This window comes from Anas platyrhynchos, chromosome 1 (genome assembly GCF_047663525.1).
Source record: "Anas platyrhynchos isolate ZD024472 breed Pekin duck chromosome 1, IASCAAS_PekinDuck_T2T, whole genome shotgun sequence".
Lineage (NCBI taxonomy): Eukaryota > Metazoa > Chordata > Aves > Anseriformes > Anatidae > Anas > Anas platyrhynchos.
Genome location: NC_092587.1, coordinates 87,483,112 through 87,502,775, shown reverse-complemented (window position 1 = coordinate 87,502,775; position 19,664 = coordinate 87,483,112). Strand labels below are relative to the sequence as shown.

Below are 19,664 nucleotides of genomic sequence, written 5' to 3'. Positions count from 1 at the left end.
CGTTCTGTTAAAAACTGTTTTGGAACCCAAAACTTAGTCTGACCAGAGGTTTCACAGTGCTTTACTGTGGAGGCTGCAGGTATTCCCAGCTTACACACAGTGAAAAGCTGAGGTGATTTGCTCAAGCTCATGGAGCAGGCACTGACAAAAACAGGAGTTAAAAGGTGCTGGCATCTTCTACTCCCAGCTTCAATAGCTCAGCCTCTGCTGCCCCAGGCAGGGAGGAGGAATGCTGTGTTCCTGTCTTGTCCTCTTACTCCTTTCTAGCAAGATCTTCTTCAAGTTATTTTACCTTTCGGTGCTTCTGTCTCCCTACCCGTATGCAATAAAAACATGATCTACCAGACCGCTGACTTGTAACACACTCATTTTTGGTAAATTGTTTCAAATTTCTCAGAAGTGCTAGAGATTGCCAGGGGAATCCAACTCTTCACGATAGGTTTACATTTGCTGCCTCATTTTTGGTCAATTCTCTTAGCTGAATTATGGACAAGAGTAACTGAAAAGGGCACCTCAATATACAGGATTGCCCAGCCAGCACAATGGAAAGGGCAGCCTAACACATGAACATCCATGGTTACAGAGATGAAACTTAAATGACCTGACCACCAGATAAATAAAATTCCTAACCAGGTAAGCCAGAGATGTGAACTCCAATCATATCTGGACAAACTACAATCAGGCAGCATTAAAAAAGTATTTAGCTGAGCACATATAACTGATTTGTCCAGACTACTTGTAATTCCTCTGCGTGCTCAGAGTTCTGGGAGACAATGCCACAGCCATAGGCTCCATAGCATCAAGCAACATTTTCATGATACATAGTAGTTCATCATCCTCAAACCTGCTAGGGCGAGAGGAGAGTCTCCGTGAAACAATTAAAACGATCCTCGTGTTTCACCAAGTGGAAAACTATTTCCTTTGGTCATTCTGCCATCTCCTATCTAGCAGACATCCTCTTCTTTCACATCCTGCTTCCTCCTTTTTACAATCTGCTCAGGACTTTTATATCCTGAAGAGTCAATTTTCAGAGACGATCACATGCCTGTAGTAATGTGTCATTTAGTCTTTGCATAGTGAGATTAAAATATGCTACTTATACTCAATTTTAAAAGGAGATCATTAATATGGATTGGATGGGAAGGACTGATTTTTTTTTTTTTTTAATCACCTCTAAGTCTTTCTTTTTATTTCACAGTTTGCACATATGATTGCAACATCTGTGGATGGATCCACATGCTGCACTTCCTTGCACCAATGATGAGTTTGTCCCAACTTGGTCAAAGACACTTGGTCAAAACCCATTAAGTCCTTACTTTCCTGCCTTTGCTGAGCATAGAGTGGTGAGTTTAGACAGGCCAATATACTTGACATGTGCTATCTGGAAAATGATGGTGTGTCAGCTATAATCATGTCAGATTAATTTACAAGAGACTGATTACATTTGCAACACTCATTTTTGCCTTAGGCAAGATATCTCCCAGAGTTTTTAAGAAGTTGGTCTCCTTTGCTCTAGACCCTGTTAAGACTATGCTATAAAAACACCCTAATTTTCTCCTGCACATATTTCTAAGATATGCTGTGTTTTGGCTTTTTCTAATTTTATCTTCTAAACCTTCCTGGGACTTCTTCTGTCCTAAGAATCTCAAAACTCTTAAGGTTTTCTTCTTTGAATGTGAATTTATATGCTTCCTTAGCGATCACTGTGTTGCCTTTTCCAACTGCAGATTTTTTAGTCCATGATTCTTCATCTTGAAGCCAGGTGTTCGGTGAATTAGATGTGCATGTTCTTCCTTTTGGTTATTTCCTATTTGGTTGGTTTCAGCCAGCAATATGGGACAATTACTGAATATTGATCACAGTGTGATATGTAGGAGGAGGCAATGATGGCTTATAAGGTGCATGGTGACTGCATACATTCTAGCTCTGCGTTTCCACAACAGTGCATGTCTGAGAACACTGTAGGCTACATTAAAGCCATCCTGCATGGAACATGGCAAAACATCAGTCTCCAGCCTGTTTGCATCTATATGAAAGGAGAAAGGGAGGTAGGTTTGTGTCTACACTGCAGTGCTTTCATTGCATACAAAGCTGCATCATAGTATCATTCTTGGAAGTATAAAAACATAGAGAAATTGGGTGAACTTTAGCTTGTTGACTTCTGTTTTCTGATTAGACTATTCCATGGAGCCCTCCTGACAGCAAGACTAATTCAAACATGTGCATCTCCCAAATCTTTCCCCTTTTTCCTTGGATCCCTTCCAGAGCCACTTCACCTGGCTACTTTTAACAGGGCTGAGCAAAGTCACCCTGACAGTGGGCACAGCTGTCTGCACTCAGTTTTTTGAGTGTCCCCAGTGGACAAGGTAACAGTGGCATGCTTTCTTCAAGACTGTACCTACAAAGGTTATTTTCAGAAGGACTTTTTTGAAGCCCTGCCCCCTGTTGGTCAAGGCGCTATTCTTTTCCCAGATATTCCAGAAACCAGTTAGTTCCTAAATGAACTTGGAAATCATTTATCTACGCTATTCTTTCCTTGCCACTGGAAGTTCATTAGTTTTGGCTTTCTTAGACACACTCAAACTAAATATGAATTCATGATTGGAAATGTCTGTCAATTTCCTTAGTTGACTATCCATAGCAGCTAGGTCTTTCTTTTTGGTTCCTTTTATCCAACTTTAAATACCAAATGTAGTATGCAGTTGAGGGTGGGGGAAGTAAAACACCTCTCAGTGAAATTATTTGTGAAAAAAACCTTTCTAGCTTTTAGAACAAGGATGCAGGCAGATATATTTTACTGTGTTTTTAATGGGATATTTCTCTGAAAAACGCAACACCATCTACACGGTATTTTAGCTACTCATCCACAGCAGAAGGATGGAAGACATAGACAAAGGGGTAGTCTTGGGATTCAGAATTCTTGATCCTTGCAATCATGTATTTTGTACCAGTCCTGAGGAGTGAACCTTTCTGTATATTATATGTATATGTGAATGTACAAGTGTGCCTTAGATTTCTAAAGGATTTTTAAATTTAAATGATAATTATACATAAACAGTAGTTAAAAGTTTACATACACACATGGAAGTTAAATTTATTTGATACAGTAGGGAGGCATGATTTACATTCCTCCCATACCTTAGGCAATTTCTCCAGGTTCTACTCCATATATCATAAACCCAGCATGTATTTTAAGACCTGATGTTAACAAAATGACTGCTTGGTGAGAGAAATATTTACACTTTCTCTAAACTAAAATTTCTCTCCAAAGTCAAAATGAGCTGAGGGCTAAAGCAAGCAAAATTTTGTCTTGAACCCAGAACAGCTTCTTCATTTTATATATATATGTATATATCCATGTTTTTAAGTCTTATAACTCAATAAAGCTAGAAAAGTCAGTTTTGGATTAGTAGCAAACATGGTTACCTATTTTGTCTCAAAAGATGATATACTAAAAAAAAGTTACATTTTTTTAGACAAAAAGGGTGCTGCTGTTGTGTTACAGTCATTATTTTAAATTTTTCTCTCATCAAGTCCTATGTTTCTGTAGCCACAGACAGCGAAACATCTGGCTTACCAACAGACAGGGTATTATAGCAATGAGCTTCGGTGAAGTACAGAAAAGCTTCCTGAAAAAAAACTCCAAATTTACTTCTTTATAGAAATATGTGAAATTTAGAAAATATGTGGCAGAGTGTGTGTAACACCCAGGCCTTGGACCTACTGCTGTAACTCCACGAGGAATGAGCTTGGGGACAACAAATGCTTACCATTTCCTTGTATGGAAGCAGGACACATTTCATTCCAAGCAAAAAGCGCTTGTTTCTGCACCATACACAGTTAGGCCCCTCTATGGGACCTGTGTGTGTTCACAGGGGCTCAACTTCAATGTAGTCAGCTTAGTGTTCGGTGAGACCAGCTCTCTGGGCAGCCTCTCCCTCCTGCTTGGGGGCTGGCAGGTTGGGAGACAGAACTGAAGTCCTTGTTTGTAAAGGACCTTCCCTGGCTTCGTGTGTAAGCCAAAGGGACGTACTCTTACCTGTGTGTACAAACATGTGCTTGACGTAGTTCTGTTTGGCGGTGAAAGTCTTGTTACAGAGAGTGCACTCGTAAGGCTTTTTTTCGCCTTGCCCACCAGCTGTGCTGTGGCCCGCAGATGGGGCCAAGGGCTGAGGGGCTGGCAGCTGAGCAGTAAAGGTTGACAGGCCAGGCTGGGACACTGTCACAAACTGTGTCTGTTGGCCAGCTATGGGCTGGGGCAGGCTGAAGAGAAAAGGCTTAGGGCCGCTGCCAGCAGACTGTGTGGTGAAAAGGGCAGGCAGGTAGGTGTTGCCAGCTGTGCCAATGACCTGAGTGTTGCTGGTCAGAGTCAGTGGCATCCTCAGATTGCTGGTGAGGGTTTCTGTCTGGCGTAAGTAGATCTGTGTGGTTGGCAATGGTTGGGCAACAGTTGTGTTGACAGAAGGCTGCAAAGCCCCCTTTTCGGTGCTGTTATTGACTGTGAGCACTTTGCTGTCCATTTCAACGTCATTGCTTCTCTCTGGTGAGGAAGAGTTGGCATCTACTTGCTGCTGCTGCTGCTGAGGCTGAGCGCTGTCAGCAGGGACGTCGTTTTGATCTGCTTGAGAAGGTTCTTGCTGCCCATCCCGGCCCAGACCAGCCATAAACTGCTGCTCCACGGAATCGGGCTCAGTGCCAATGGAGGAACTGACTCCCGAGTCAAAACTCTCCCCTTTGGGCTCACTCTCAGTGCCTTCTGCTTGGTCAGTGTCCTCAGTGCATTCCTCAGACTCGTTGCGCTCAAGGATCTGCACCCTCTGTTGGCCGTAGTAGTCATAGTCATCCTCCATCTCCTGCTTAATATGGATGTTGCCCATCAGGGTTTGAATTCGGACAGGGCGTGGTTGCTTGCGGCAGTGTGTGGTCTCTGGAGTGGTGGAGAGGTACCGCTCCATCTGTTGCGACCGTTCGTGGATCCGGGTAATCCAGCTGGGGTCTTCCATGTGATGGTCCCTGGGGAGCCCCAGGGCTGTTTCGTGGTGGCTGACCACAGCCCCACTGTAAAAGGAGCGCTCCCCACTGCCATTTTGCATGGAACAGGCATAGAGGGCCGAGTAGATCCTGTCCACACTGTGCTGCGAGTGGCTCTGCAGGTAGCCGGACTCTGTGTCGGTGCTTTGCCCCGAAGTGCCTGATTCGGGTGTTCCCCTGGGTGTCTCCTGGCCAGAATCCTGAATCACCGGGTAGACCTCTCCCACATTTTGCGAGACAATCCTTGTGCACTCATCAATCACAGTCTTGATCTGCAGGATGCTGGCAGCTGTGAGGATTTGGAGGGCCTCTGATTGCGAGACCCGCAGCACCCCACTGTACATGAAGTCAATGAGCTTTTGCACGGACTGGACTGACACCACCGAGGGGATCTCGATGTCGCTGTAGCCCAGCAGCAGCTTGTCCTGGAAGAAGGGGCTGCCAGCCGCCAGCACGCAGCGGTGGGCGCGTAGCATGCTCCCGTGGATGCGGACCGTCACGTCACAGAAGTGGCCACGGTTGCGCTGCTCGTTGAGGGTCTCGAGCACAGAATTGCTGAAGTTGTGAAGGTTGATGCTATGAATGCGCTCTGTCATCCCCTTGCAACTGATGTTACCTGTAGCAAAGCAGGTGACAAAAAAAAAAAGAAGAAAAGAACAGATTGGGTCTTGTCCTCTGCAGAGACATAGCCAGGACATTGGCAAAGGTGACTGCCCACTGGATAAAAAAAAAAACAGATTATACTGTAAAAATCACAAACAAAGGCACCAATAAGAAGACATTGCCTTTGTAAGGATAGAAGTAAACTTCTGCAATTCTTTTGCAGAAGCTCATGTTCTGAATTTTTTGGACAAAAGCAGATAAAAACAGGTGTAGCTGGCCTAAGTTTCAACCACATTCCTGGGCCTTGGACTTCCTATCAGATTATATGGCTTTAAAAAGCCTAGAGCCAGCCAACTGCAAACACTGAGCTGGATTTTAGGCTGTTTGGATGTGGACCTACTCCAAAAACGATCAGATTCTTACTTTAACGACCCTTTACTCCAAGTTGTTAATGCAAAGGGTCAATGTGAAAATGTGGTTTCTATCTAGATTGTCATTTTAAGGGATTTGGATCCTGGGTTTTATGCTACAGCTATTTGTACAAAAAGTTGGCAGTCACTTTGCAAAAATCCAAATCTGGTTCAAGATTTGGACTGTAAATGTTCCTAAAATCCCACGCAGAGTTTTGTCTGGGGCTGTGGTTTAGAACATTTGCTACCCAATAGTGACAAACAGTCCTCTATAAGAACCCAAAGCAAAAAGTTAACATGAGCTGTCCCCTTCATTTTTAGCATATCCCAAGTTCTGACTGGCACCAGAATGCCATCATATAAAAACAAATGTTCTCCTGCTGTTATTTACTTGACAGGAACTGGAAAATTACAGACCTTTACTCTAAGGAAGACTTTGTCTTAGGTTGGCTGAATGATATAAACAGAGAACAGTTTAGAAAAGCACCTAACTAATGGGTACAGAGCCAACATATCCTTCAAAATTAACTTTCACAAGTAACTTCTTAATCTCTCAATCCACTTTTCCCTATCTCTATCTTGCTGTCTTTGGTTGTAATGTTTCTTTTTTTTTTTTTTTTTTTTTCTTTTTCCCCTACCTATCCTGTTCTTTACTCATTTTTCATCTGTTTTGCTTTTGATGGCAGAAACTACATTTTCATCTTTTAACTGTGAATAACCAACTGCCCTTTGAGTGGTAAACAAATGAAACACTATTAATAAATTATCTCTCTTAGCATTCATAGTACATCCATCACCTTGGCTCCCAGAAAACTACGCTTGGGAAAGTAATGAAAAATCACCCCTCATATTACGGGCATTTTGTCTTGAATATTCCTACCAAAGTTACAACCTCTTTTACACAACTGGTTGTTAGTGTGTGAGAATTTGAAAGTGAAATTTGGTAGAGAAGCATGAATAAATTAAACTAGCTTATTGTCACTGTCTGTTTTAACAGAAATATAGAGAGCAAATAAATAACACTGAAAATGGTTTCATATACATGGTTTTAACCCCAAAATGTCCCTCTGGTCCAGCCTAAAGGATGCTTCACATTTCATACTTAGGCAGTAAAACAAACTGTACTGCAATTTGCAAGAAAATATGGAGTGCTCCCTCCTCTGCTTTTTCCTTCTCATTTATCCACTCCTGCACTCAAGCGCCTTTTATTTTGGTGCTTCAAACAGAAACCACCTTGGACACAGGCGGTCATTTCAATTCCATGAAGCTGATGATAATAAAAGGGAAGCATAAAGGTCAGGAACTGGAAATCCTGTTGGGGCCAAGCTGAGTGAAGAAAGCAGATGCTAATAGACGTGAACTAGCCAGTATCAGAAAGGTACTAATTTCCATGTGAGGTCAGAGCACTAGGGAGATGCTCAGATAGCAGTAACAAGGAGGAAACCACTAACAGTATCGTGGACGCTGTGAATTACATCTGTCTTGTTCATGAGCTTTGTTGGGAAACCTGAGCTTTTTCCTCTGATGAGACTGATCACAGAACTGGAAAAACATCTCAGCAATTAGGAGCCTTTCCTTCAAGAGCACTGTGATTACTATTATGAAAAATAATGTACAGAAGAGATCTATTTCCTCCTCCTTCCAGCCAGAATCATTCTCCAGAGGCTTCCAGGGTATATCTTTTTTTTTTTTTTCTTTCCCAGCATGTCAGAGTACACAAGGATTCAAAATGTATTTAAAAAAATAGGAATCCTTGACTTGAAAGGAAGAGAGCTTGGCAAAATTTTTTTGTTTGTGAGTACACAGAAAGGTGGAAGATTAATGATAAACACTTCTTTTCAAGACTTACAGTAGGCCATGGCAAGTGATTGCATAGCTCCCCATTTATCTGCATCTCCCTTTGAGTGCTGGCCTATCAGTATACTGGAAATCTTTCCATCAATAAGTATCGATCACTACTTGGTCTGACCCTATTGCTCCCTTTTCATGCAAATGGGTCTTTAAGATGTTCCCTTGAAAAGGGAATGGCATATAGTTTACGTTTGGTTTTGTCAAATGAGGCATTTCATAATAAGAGATATGCAGCAGTCTAATACAAAAAGCAGTCTAAACAAAAAATCACCCCTTGCGCATGCACAAGGTTGAACATGTTACAGACAGGTCTCTTGACTTGAGTTGGTGCAAGGAATCCTGACTTTGTTCATATGCATTTTTGCAGACAACAATAACTTTGTTGCCCAGGCTCTGAAAAATGCATCCTCTGACCCAGCTCCTTTTCAGAATGATTTGCATCCAAAGTCTGGGAAAGTAAATTTTGCAACCTGGTCACAGATCATGTACAGAAAGGAGGAAGGACAAGGTTCACCTCTAAGTTTCAGCATCCCTCCTCAGGTCCCAGCTGGAAGGAGTGAGAGTTGTGTATCCACAATACATTTGATCATTAGCTACTGATGAAAACAGCTAGAGTTGATCAAGGTGAAGAGGTCTGTGCATGTTCATGAGAGACTGGTGTGAACAGCTCTCCTATAGGAACTGATCTAGGATGCTAAATTCCTTGAGGTGTAGGGACTAAAATAAAAGTCACTTGAGCCACTTCACGTAAGGCAAGGAGTACCTTTTGGTTGCTCCTAGTATAACAGTGCTTTCCCTTAAAGATCCTCTTCTTATTTCTTTACTGCTTCAAGTGAAATTGGAACATCAATCACCTCTTCAACTGATTAACAACTGAGATTCAACCTTAAGAACAAAACACGAGCAGTAGGTGGAAGAGACACATAAGAAATGGTAAAACAACTAATGCAGATTTTGAGGATGTTTTTTCCAGGCCACCTCCCTTGACTCTTAACACTGAAAACCAAACCTACTCAAAGTACAGGCAAGCAAATCACTTGCAGTAGTGTCAGGGATGCTACAAACCACAGCAGCATAAAAAAGCAGTAATTCAGTATAACAAATTCTAGAGATCGGTCTGTAGCAAAATTCACTGTCCCATGAATTCTTCCTCTCTGTAGGGAACTGTGTCCAGATCCAAGTTTTGCTCTTGCTCCTTACTGTACACTGCTGTAAGCAAATAGTCCCATAAAGGGGGACCCATGAAGGGGTGGACTTACCAACGCAGGCTTAACTCTAAAGTAAATGTGGCATTCTGACAGAGAATACTAGAGCCTTGGACAAGCCCCAGTGGCTGTCAGTTCTGCACAAGTTGCACACACACACATGCACACACACTCACCTACTCGCCGCACTGAATGCCTGGCTCAGGAAAAAGATTGCTGTCTCAGGCTCGTCTCAGACCTGCCACTCTTTTAAACTTGAGACAGTGGGAGATTTTCTGTGAAATTCCAGCGGTCTTTGTTAAGTGTCCTCCTACCCCCCTTCCCTTTTTTTTTGTCCAGTAAACACGACGTAGAGAACCCAATGGACTCATTCTGAGAAACTCCTGTAAAATGGTTTTGTCCCCTTTCTGTGAAGCAAGTTCTGATTGGTGGGACATTCACAAACCATATAGGAAAGAATGGGTTTGAAAATGCAAAGGCCATTCTTACCCAGATGGGCAATGAATAGGCATTTGGCCAGTATAAAAAAAAAAAAAAAGAAAAGAAAAAACTGCACATTTGCAATCCTCCTGGGATGCAATTTGAAGCTGGCACGGCATAAAGGTGAAACATTTTACTGTGCAACTTTGAAAAAAGCTCCGTTTCCCCATATGCAAATGCAGCGATTAAACTGTCAGGCTATTCACAGAAACATGCATGGAATTCATCCTCAACTAGTAAGAAGGAGCACAACATGGATGGGAAAGGGAAAAACTTTTGTTGTGTAATACATGACTGAGTGCTTAGATTAGTGTTTCCCTGAATCTCATCCACCCCTCCTGCTGACTTTTATAGTAAGGGTATTCAAAGGAAGGCAGATTTTACCATGAGAATAACAGTGACAACCTCTCCAAGTACAGTACCAAAGGGGAAGGCAATGGCAGAAGGAAACAGCAGGCAGTGGAATCCTGGAAGATGCTATAGAAAATGTGGAAGTGCAGCCCTGAGATATATCAAGGACTGCCTGAAGGCAGATTTCTATTTGCCAAAGCTACAGCACATAAAGCTAGAAAGGTATGGCTCATAAAAGTGATTTTTTTTTTTATGGCCAGAAACAGAGAGAATGATCCCAGCAAACACATGGTGTAGCAGAGCTACAAAGATGTATGGAATACTGCAGGTAATACACAAATGACTATGTTGTACATTTTAAAACATATTTAATAAGGGATTTTTTTTTTTTGTACAACCACTAGATGTCCCTTTCTGCAAAGCCAACGCTTGCTGCTTTAAAGCTCATAACCGAACGATATCACAGAATTTGATTTTCTCTAGTGTCCTTTAAAATCACAGTATCGCAAAGCTCATTGCACTGTAATGAATGACCATTTCTAGAAACAGTGATGAGGAAACCACCAAAGCTATTGTAACTCAGCAGTAGCTCAGTGCATGGCCTTTACCTGAAGCAAACTAACTCTGACGCTGGAATCCAGGCTGCTGTTACTGTGTAGTCTTTCACAGGAATAAATAGCAGAGTGAATCCCAAAGGCTTTGTCTTACTTTCATCCTTAGAGGGTAAAATGAATAATTGCCCACCAAATGAAAGGGTTGGTGGGGTTGTAGAAACATATATAGATTGAGTTTTGGACTCAATTTTTCTTAAAAAGCATTCAGAAAATTGTTAGGCAACGAATCTTGTCTAAGTATCAGTGAGAAGAACTACAACTATTTTGAAATTGCTGCTTACTTTGTCTTGTTCCTGACGAGCTTCTCAGGCCTTGCATTGAGAATACACAGTCTGAGACAGAAGAAAAGCTGGAGGCATTGTATCTCCTATAGAATATGTGCATCTGTAATTCAGTCATTAGCTTCTGGAAGCACCACAAACTGAAGTAACCTGCTGCTGGAGACCAGCATCATTATCTACTCCTTCCTCTAATCCTTGGTCTCCAAATCAAATGGTGGAAGATTACAGCCTCCTAGCCGAATCAAAAGGATGCACTAAGTTCTTCACACAGTCATCTAGTCTATTCCTCTTCCTTGTGGCGGAAACAATTTACTTACACTACTTTTTAAATCTTTGAAGAAGATTTACTTCTTCAGCAACTCACCTAATGTTTGCAAAAACCAATGTGGAGGATTTCCACTCTCTCCCCAGACAGACTGCATACTATCTTTAAAGCGAGAAAGTTTTCCTAGTATTCAACTTTGAAACCAATTAATCATCCTTTCCTCCAGCAGACACAGAGAACTATTGACTATTTCCCTTTTTATAGTAGTCTCTTACATATTGGAAGGTGCCTCACATTTCTTTTTTAAGCCTATTTTTTCTAGAAAATCCAAACTCAGTTCTCTCAATCACACTCACTGGACTTACACGTATGTTCTCTTCTCATTCTTACTTCTTTCATAGTCTATCTAGCTTGTTCTTCTTTCTTTTAAAATGCAGTAGATAAAGTATGAAAGTAGGCAGAATACTTTAGCTGAGTGATGTGAATGAACGGTTGCCTGAGACATCTCATATACATACACTTTAAATACCTTAAGGAATAAATAAAACCAAGCAAATAAAGTTCTGTTATCAAAATTAAACGCTACAGATTTTCCTTAAGAAAGGCATGTCTCAGTGAAGAATCCTTGATTTAGGATGAAGAAATCTCAACTCCTGCATAAACATGCCAGTTCAGGGGAAATACAGCCTGTCCATCACAACATATGAAAAACCCACAATTTCCATAGAAAGTTTTCTCTTTTCCATGTATCAGCGTCCCAGCCTCAGCAATCATAACCATGGGTGCTTTCTTCGGTTCCAATGACCTGATTTATCCCTAGTGATGAAGTTTTTATGTTCCGTTCTTCTCAAATTAGTTATCCTAAAATAAAACTACATTAATAGAGTAAAAATATGTATCTAGTGTTTCCATAGACAAAATTAGTCCTGCATCAGGTTCCAACTCTTTGGGACCAAATTTATTGGAAGAACACTTTTTCCACTTAAGGAAGTGACTTGAATTTCAAATCCTGAAAAAAATGGCAGTGGCTGACTTCTTAGTATATATATTTCAATGATGCCAGAGGGGCCGATGTAGCCAATCCTTTTCAGACTGATTCTCCTGAATATTTGGCCTCATTCTGAAAAGGGACCTTCAGGGGAAAAGCTTGTGCAGAGTTTCAGGAACACAGGAAGAACATTTGTATCCTCAGCAGGAGATCTGACCAGGAGCAGCCCCTGCTTTCTGTTGCTTTAAAGGTTTGCTGGAATTTTCACCCAATCATCTGCTTGAACATCTTGAAAATCAGTATCTCCTTCTATAATATCTATCCAAAACAAACACCAGATGACACTACACGAATTGCCCTAACCCTACCAGATTGTTGTTAGAATCAAAATATGTAGCAGTCTACATTTAACAGGAAGTACTGTATTTTTACCAGCACAACATCTATTAATGTGTCAGTAATATACTCTATGGAAGAAAAAATCACTGTGTTCTGAAAGCTGTCAAACTTCTCTAAATTTCATAGTCTAATAACTACGTTTATTTGAAAGACAGAAATGCATGCACACGCAAGCACAACCTTATTCTCCGAGGAGCAAACATATTGAGTAGATGGCTAATAAGAAGGAGTTTGTTTAAACTTTGCTCAAAAGACAGGCTTTTTCTGCAGACTAAGCCATGTGCAGCAAGTTTCCTGTGGACGATTTATTTAGCTAATTGACCTATCCCTTTTTAGCACCTACCTAATGATGAGATACCTATTTTACATAAAACTGGAGACAAAACCATAGGTGTCCAGTACATAAAATTGCTTCTATATCCAGTGGACATAAATCCCAAACGTCAAGTGTAAAAGCCTCTATTTCGGTCTCCGTGCTTGGCAGTGAATCACCTCCCTGTGCTTTGCCTGGAAGTCTTCAGGAGGAGTCCATCAGCAGTAATCCCATTTACTGCAGGACCTGCAGGGCAGCAATGTCTGTGCCTCAGTTTGCTTCACATGTAAAAGAGGGGCAGCATCCCACACCTACCTCTGCCAAAGGACTGCCAGCCTTTGTTAATCTTTACACATTGTTCTTCAGACCTCCAGGTTTACCAAAATAAAGCTTTCTTCTCACACTACTCTAGGGCTTCAATTTCTTTACAACTCTTCTGTGGTGAACATCCTACTTAAAACTGCAAAACACCAGGTAAAAACTAGCTTCAAGTCATAGTATTCTGGTGACCAAGGGCTTAGAAGTGTTATAGGACATTCACCTATTTTTATGTTAAAGAAATATTCAATTTTTTGACAGGTTACTTATTTTTCCTGCTTTCACACTAGTTTGTATTCTTGCTATTTTGGGAAGTCCAGAGATACTTCAGAGAAAAGAATGCTTTCAAAAGCCACTTTTATTCTCAGGCACATATTTGAGGTACAGTCCAACATACCTCCCTTGTGAATACTGGCATGCACTCTGTTTTACCCAATTCTCTGCTCCTCTCTCAACTTTCTTTTGCAGACCCTTCACTGTTATGGCCATACCAATACATCCCTGTAGTGCAGACACAGCTTATATGGATGGAGGCTGCTTTTCCAACAGGGGTCTACTACACCTCCAAGCATACACTATGTTAACAGAAGAACCACCAAAGCTGTCATCGTAGCTGCATTACAGGGTATTTCACCAGGATGGCGAGGTCATTATATGGGTGTTAATTCTTGTGCCCCGGCCAGCTGTAATCAGTTTACATTAGCAAAAATTGGGATCACCAAACTCTGAAAAGGATTGAAACCCAAACCCAAACTGAAACCCAAAAGTGAGAAAACTGCAACTGCCCTCTTGTAATAGGAAGCAGAGAAGGCCGTGTGGCCACATGATGGCACCATTTCCTAGGAAGAGAAACCAGGCTGTGCTCATCTCTTCCTCGTTATGGAACGTTTTAATATTCTAAAGGAAAACTGTTTCAACTGTGTTCGCTTGTTCCCAGAGAGCTCATGCACGATTATGCCAAGCCCCAGCATGGCCCAACTGTTTTAATTGGCTATAAGTTTAAGGCAGCTGGGCTCTTTAAAAACCTAGGTGCGTGCATCTATTGCTAGTTTTCCTCTATGGTGCCAGGTACTGTTACTCATAAGGCATGCTGAGGATTTGCAGCGAAAGAGTTACCAGCCAGGTAAGAGTTAAGATGGGCCAAAAATGCCCATGAAGTTACTGTGATAACACTCTCTATTTAAACAAAGGTTAGGGGGATGCTTCTTGGAAAAAAAGGATAAACTTTTAGAAAAATGGAAACAATCATGATGATGCATTTTGCTACTTTATGGTCCCGATTAAAAGCTTACTCTATTAATTAAGAAGACTTCCACCTGTTTCAAGGGCTTCTGTTTAAATCTTAATGGCATATTTCACATTGCAAACCTGCAGGAAAAGTGAACAGAGATTCCTCTTGGTCATCTCACTGTGTTGGATTGTATACATTCATGTCCTCTCAGAAATCTTGTTCAGGGAGGAGAAAGGGCTGGGATTGGGGGGTGGGAGCTGAGTGTGGAGGAGGAATGAATTAGAGGGATAATAGGTGCAAATACATTAAAATGTGTCGGCCAAAAGAAACAATTGCTATTCCATGAACTCTTCAGATTTGCCCTGTATTGTTAGGTTTTCCCCCAGGCAGAAAGACAAGGAGAAAAAGCTTATCAGTTTGAGTGTGGTTAAATACAGTAAGACTAAAAGCCTATGGGCTTTGGTTAAAAGGAAAATATAGATTAAAACCTCTTAAGATAATTACCTGTTTAGAAGATTTCTATTCAAGCTAGAATCCTCTAGGGGAGTGGTTGTAGCAGTCTGTTAGGAAAAGGGTGCAGTCAGAAATGGTTGGCTTTCATGGGAGAGCTGCAGTCTGTGGAAGAGCACTGCTTATACCCTACGTGTTTCCAGAGAAAGGTCTTTAGAAGTAGGAGATTTTGTTCTGGTCACAGAAGTAGTGGTTGATGGGAGTAAAAAGGAATGGATGAGAAGCTGTAAATGCCAGTCCACGGGACTGGGAAAAGAATTCTTTTCTCTCTTCCAGTGGCTGTGTCTCAGTTCTGGGTGGAGGAAAGCTATCACATGAAAATGCTAGATTTTATTTGGTTATTTTTTCCATTTATCTTTTTTACCTGTTAGTGAAAGGGTAATTGTTAACTAATACAACTGGGTACTTTGGTGAGTATCTCAACTTAGAAATACTGCGAGGCAGATATTCATACTGTGCTAGACTGTGGCTCCTTTATTTTGAGTTTAGGGGGTGAGTGTTCAGGCCTGCTTCTGATTCAGATTTAAATATCAGCAGTAAACAGTATAAGCTCACATCAGTGATGCTGATGGCCACAGGAAAAGTTTCTGTCCTCATTGAGACCTCTTCAGTTCCTGGCAGCATGCATATTCCAAACCCACCTGCTTAGTTTTGATATGAAAAACATAGGACAGAATGCTCTAAACTAACAAATGACAGTACTAACCAAGAACATAGCATTCATGGAAGACTTGATATCATGAGATGGATCTGTAGCATTAAATGCACATTGCTGCTTCCTACACTTTTTTTTTCTTTTTTTTTTTTTCTCTGCAGGGAAAAGGCCCAGGAATTGCATGTATATGCATGCATACAGGTGATACAAACAGGTGATACTACTGTAGTACTTAAGAGTTATTTCACAGGTGTGCCTTCAGGCACATTCTACCCTTTGCTCAGCCAAAAGACATTAGTGATAACATCTGGGAGTTTTGCTTTTGAATACAGGGAGGGCTATGCCCTGTTTTGAAGCACTACATAGGATCAAAGCACAAGGTGCTTTTTGTTAAAGTTGACATGGTTGCACACACAGGCATGAATCTGTGGGGAGAAGTCCCCTGCTCTGTTTTTATTTCCTCTATCATACCCCTTTTCACACAAAAATTGCTACTTTGTGTTTTTTTTTTCTCAATCTGTGTAACATCAATAAATTACACGTTATCACTCCTATCATCTAGTTATAAAGAGCCTTTCAAGATTTTTAATAGATACACAATATTGCTACACTTACATTTTCACTGGTAAGAACTCCAAAATAGCTGTTGTGAGATTACTCTTAATTTATACTACTTCTCTCTTGTGGGTTTTCAAGAAGAAGCATTTCACCACATGCCACAGATTGATACGGAGCATGTATTGAGCATCCCAACCGGGCAGAGATCCTTTCAGTGTTTAATACAACAAAACTGGGATGAGTAGGGGTTCTAGGATTTGTTTATTTTTTATTTTTCTTTCCATAGGCACAGTTAATTCCTCTAGGAGCTATTTGTGCTGACAGATTAACTAGAGATCTTGAATTCTCTTTATATTCCAGTTCCTGAGTGGTGGAGACATAAATCTAGATCTCATGTTATTTTAGCCTTCTAAATGACTCCATGGACAATGAAAAAAGCATAGAAGGCATAAATAAAAAGATGGTGCAATGGCATTCTCTTTAGAAACAATCACACTTGGTGTACTTTGGAACCCAAACGCACAAGGCCAGCAAGACCACATTGTCGTGTTTCATTGTACACCAGGCTGCCAAGACAAATGCCATGAGAGAAATGAAGGAGCTTAGCAGGAGTTCACTCCCTAGTTATCTTAATAGACATTAGTAGGTGGTATTAAACAGTATCTTGCTTAATGTTTCAGGTTCTCTCCCAGTACCATGTTAAGACTTCACCACGTAAGCTGAGATGAAAAAGCTCCAGCACTAAACAGATCAGTGATGAAAAGGAACAGAAGGTGACCAAGTCTATTTTTGCATCTGTAACTTTGGAGTTGCATAGTTGCAACAAACCAGGTAATTAATGCCCCACTCAGTGCTTCCCAAAGCATGGAAGGTGTCTCCTTATAGCATGCAAAGAACCACCCAAGAGAGATGTAAGCACTGAGGTATGCAGGGTATTAATAACACACAGCAAGACAAAAGAAGATATAGATGTAGCTGTTTTAACTTTCTTCAAGGAAGAGTCACCTGTCAAGCATATGAACATCTTTTGTGTTTGACTCTGCTACAAAAAGCATCCTTCTGTAGACCATAGCAGGGAAATGGTACATTTGGCTTAGGACTGAGGAGACAAGAGCAGTTGCAGGCATGCTTAAAACATGAAATAGAAATGATCAACATGATTATGCTTCATATCCTTTGAGCAGATTATATAAAAAGGTACTATGGGCATGTGCAACTTCAGGAGGGAGAATTAGCAGAAAAAAAAAAAAAACACAACACAAAAACAAAACCCCAAAACAAGAGGAAATTAGTCAGAAAGAGTCTGAAAGGAAAAGATAAGGAATTAAAATCTATAAGATCAGCAGGGAGGTGGCCTTAATAATACTTTATTAGAATCCATATCTAAGGACAACAACAACAACAAAAATAAGGAAGAAGAGAAACACTACAATGGTTAAATAACAAGGTATAAGAGTCCAGCAAAGCTGAAAATGTATCCTTCCAAACACAGAAATCATGCCCAAGTAACACTAGTAGAACAGAGCATAAACTGTGGCATGCTCGATGGAAAACAAAGATTAGGCAGGATGAAGAGGAAATGTAAGGAAAAAAACAGCTAAAAGTATAAAGACTGATATCGTAATAAAATAGTCTTTAAATGTATCAGACAAAGAAAGCATACAGGGCAATGATTGGTACCTAAGAAGAGCATTAGATTACGTGGACTGATAGATTAAATAGGCAAGAAGCAGATTCAGTAGGTTAGCTAGACTAGGGATCTATGAAAGCAATAAAGGTAATCCAAGAAGTTACAGAAATTATCCAGCGGAATTTGCATTTTTTTCCTTTAATTTTCAGAATGGAGGATGATGGGAGAAGGAAAGCTACCTCAAGGAGGTGAGGAAGAAAGCACTGTCCTGGAGATTGTTACTGAAAAAAAAACAACAAAACTAAACTAAAACAAAGAGAAAAAAAAATCCAGACCAACCAACCTACCAGAAACCCCAATGAAAGAATATTAAAATGTCGTAACAAACAGTGATAAACACTTCTGAATTGTATAGTATTCATTATTCACTCTTTTCATGAGTGAAATAGTTGAAACACTCATGCAATACATAAAGGAAGGATTTATAGAAGACTCAAAACTTGAAGAATGGCAATGAAAATCAGTGGGGGCAGACTCTGAAGACATGAACAGGTAAACTCAGAAACACACCACATATGTTTTACTTGACAGTTGCAGTATGTCTCAGTGGCTGCAGCATGAGTTAGAAATGGAAATACCATGGTATTATCAACCTGATCACCTCACAATCTTAAGAATGGAAACTATGGAATTTTAAAGAGTAATACACTTCTTTTCCTCTTCCCTGAAATTTAGAAATAATAGACATGCTGGGGACATATCTTCAGGCTCTTCCCTGAAATCATGAAAGCTGGAAGCTTGCATGGTGTTTTCAAACCATAGCTGAAATTATGCGTGTTATCACTTATAGTATAGTGGTGACCACTAAGAAAAGCCCTGAATACCACAAGCCAGTATTACAGTGTCATCAAATAAGAGAATCAGCATTTAAGATAATTAGACAAATTTTAAAAAGCCTGTATGTGACTTATACATGTGATTTATGCATCAGTAAAAGTTAGGCTCCAAAGTCACTCAGTTGCTTCTAAAAACATACTCACTGACTTCATAACTGAAGTACCATATGTTATTAGTCATTTCTCATGAGAAGAAAAGCCCGAGAGACCAACCTGACAAAACTCACTTAGTGTACTGATTAGGAATACAGAGACCAGTTCCTATCAGTAGGACAACATTATACAGCACCACTTCTTCAGTGGATTGTGACAGCTCTTTCAAGAGAGGCAGGGCAAGCTCAGCTTATAGTTTTACATACCTTTACTTGTACTTACTTCTGGCTGCAAACAATTCAAACAACATACATCTCCTTCAATGAAAACACAAGTCATTCCTGCCTGATGCTTCTTTGATAATAATACAAACAGAAGTAAAAACCTACAGGATGCAGAAAACACCTATGACTTGAAAAGCAAAGTGTTTACTAAGCACAATTCTGCATGTTCTGCAAGATAAATGTATAGCTACCTCTTGTGAGATCAGTATTTGAGAACTATGGATGTCCTTGCTTTCAGCTTAGCTTCCTTCAGAAAAGGCTCACATCATTATTATATTGTCTACAATAGGTTATCTAAACATACATCCTTTCTTAGGTCACCAAAAACAACCTAAAAATACTCAGCTCTAGCTAACCAATAGATAACACTTAGATTAGCAAAAATACAGATGAAATGACAATTAATGTACTGCCTGCCACTGAAAACAAGGAAACTGGTAGAATCAGGGCTCTCCTTCTCCCCTCAGAGTAGAAATTGTTTCAAAGCTCCAGAGCAGTTCTTAGGGAATCATAATCACACATTTCCAGAGGCAAAGAGGGAAGACCATAAGGGCACATAACCATTCTCTTCCTGCCACAGAACCTCAAAGAGGAACACAGGAAACCTAAAACATAAAGATGAGGCCAAACCACCTTAGGATCCATCTAGTCTCTACATTAGCCATGGGCAAATCAAACCTGTTGATTCACGAGAAGGA

The 19,664-nt window shown here is 40.6% G+C and overlaps 1 protein-coding gene and 1 long non-coding RNA gene across 38 annotated transcripts in view; one reads left to right on the top strand and one right to left on the bottom strand.

Annotated features, from left to right (window-relative positions):
- ZBTB20 (zinc finger and BTB domain containing 20) overlaps nt 1-19,664 on the bottom strand; it is a 522,330-nt gene that overhangs the window by 26,015 nt on the left and 476,651 nt on the right. For 36 of the 37 annotated variants that reach the window (XM_038181943.2, XM_027462833.3, XM_072044152.1 and 33 more), the window contains one exon: nt 4,040-5,647. In XM_038181943.2, coding sequence (XP_038037871.2) covers nt 4,040-5,627 — 1,588 coding nt within the window. In that variant the 5' untranslated portion in view covers nt 5,628-5,647. Of the gene's footprint in view, nt 1-4,039; nt 5,648-14,844; nt 15,421-19,664 lie in introns of those variants that run through there. The other variant, XM_021273025.4, reaches the window with a different exon arrangement.
- On the top strand, nt 5,998-18,092 carry LOC110352873 (uncharacterized). The gene is made up of 3 exons (XR_002402567.4): nt 5,998-14,232; nt 16,744-16,894; nt 17,903-18,092. It is a non-coding gene; the product is annotated as an uncharacterized lncRNA (long non-coding RNA).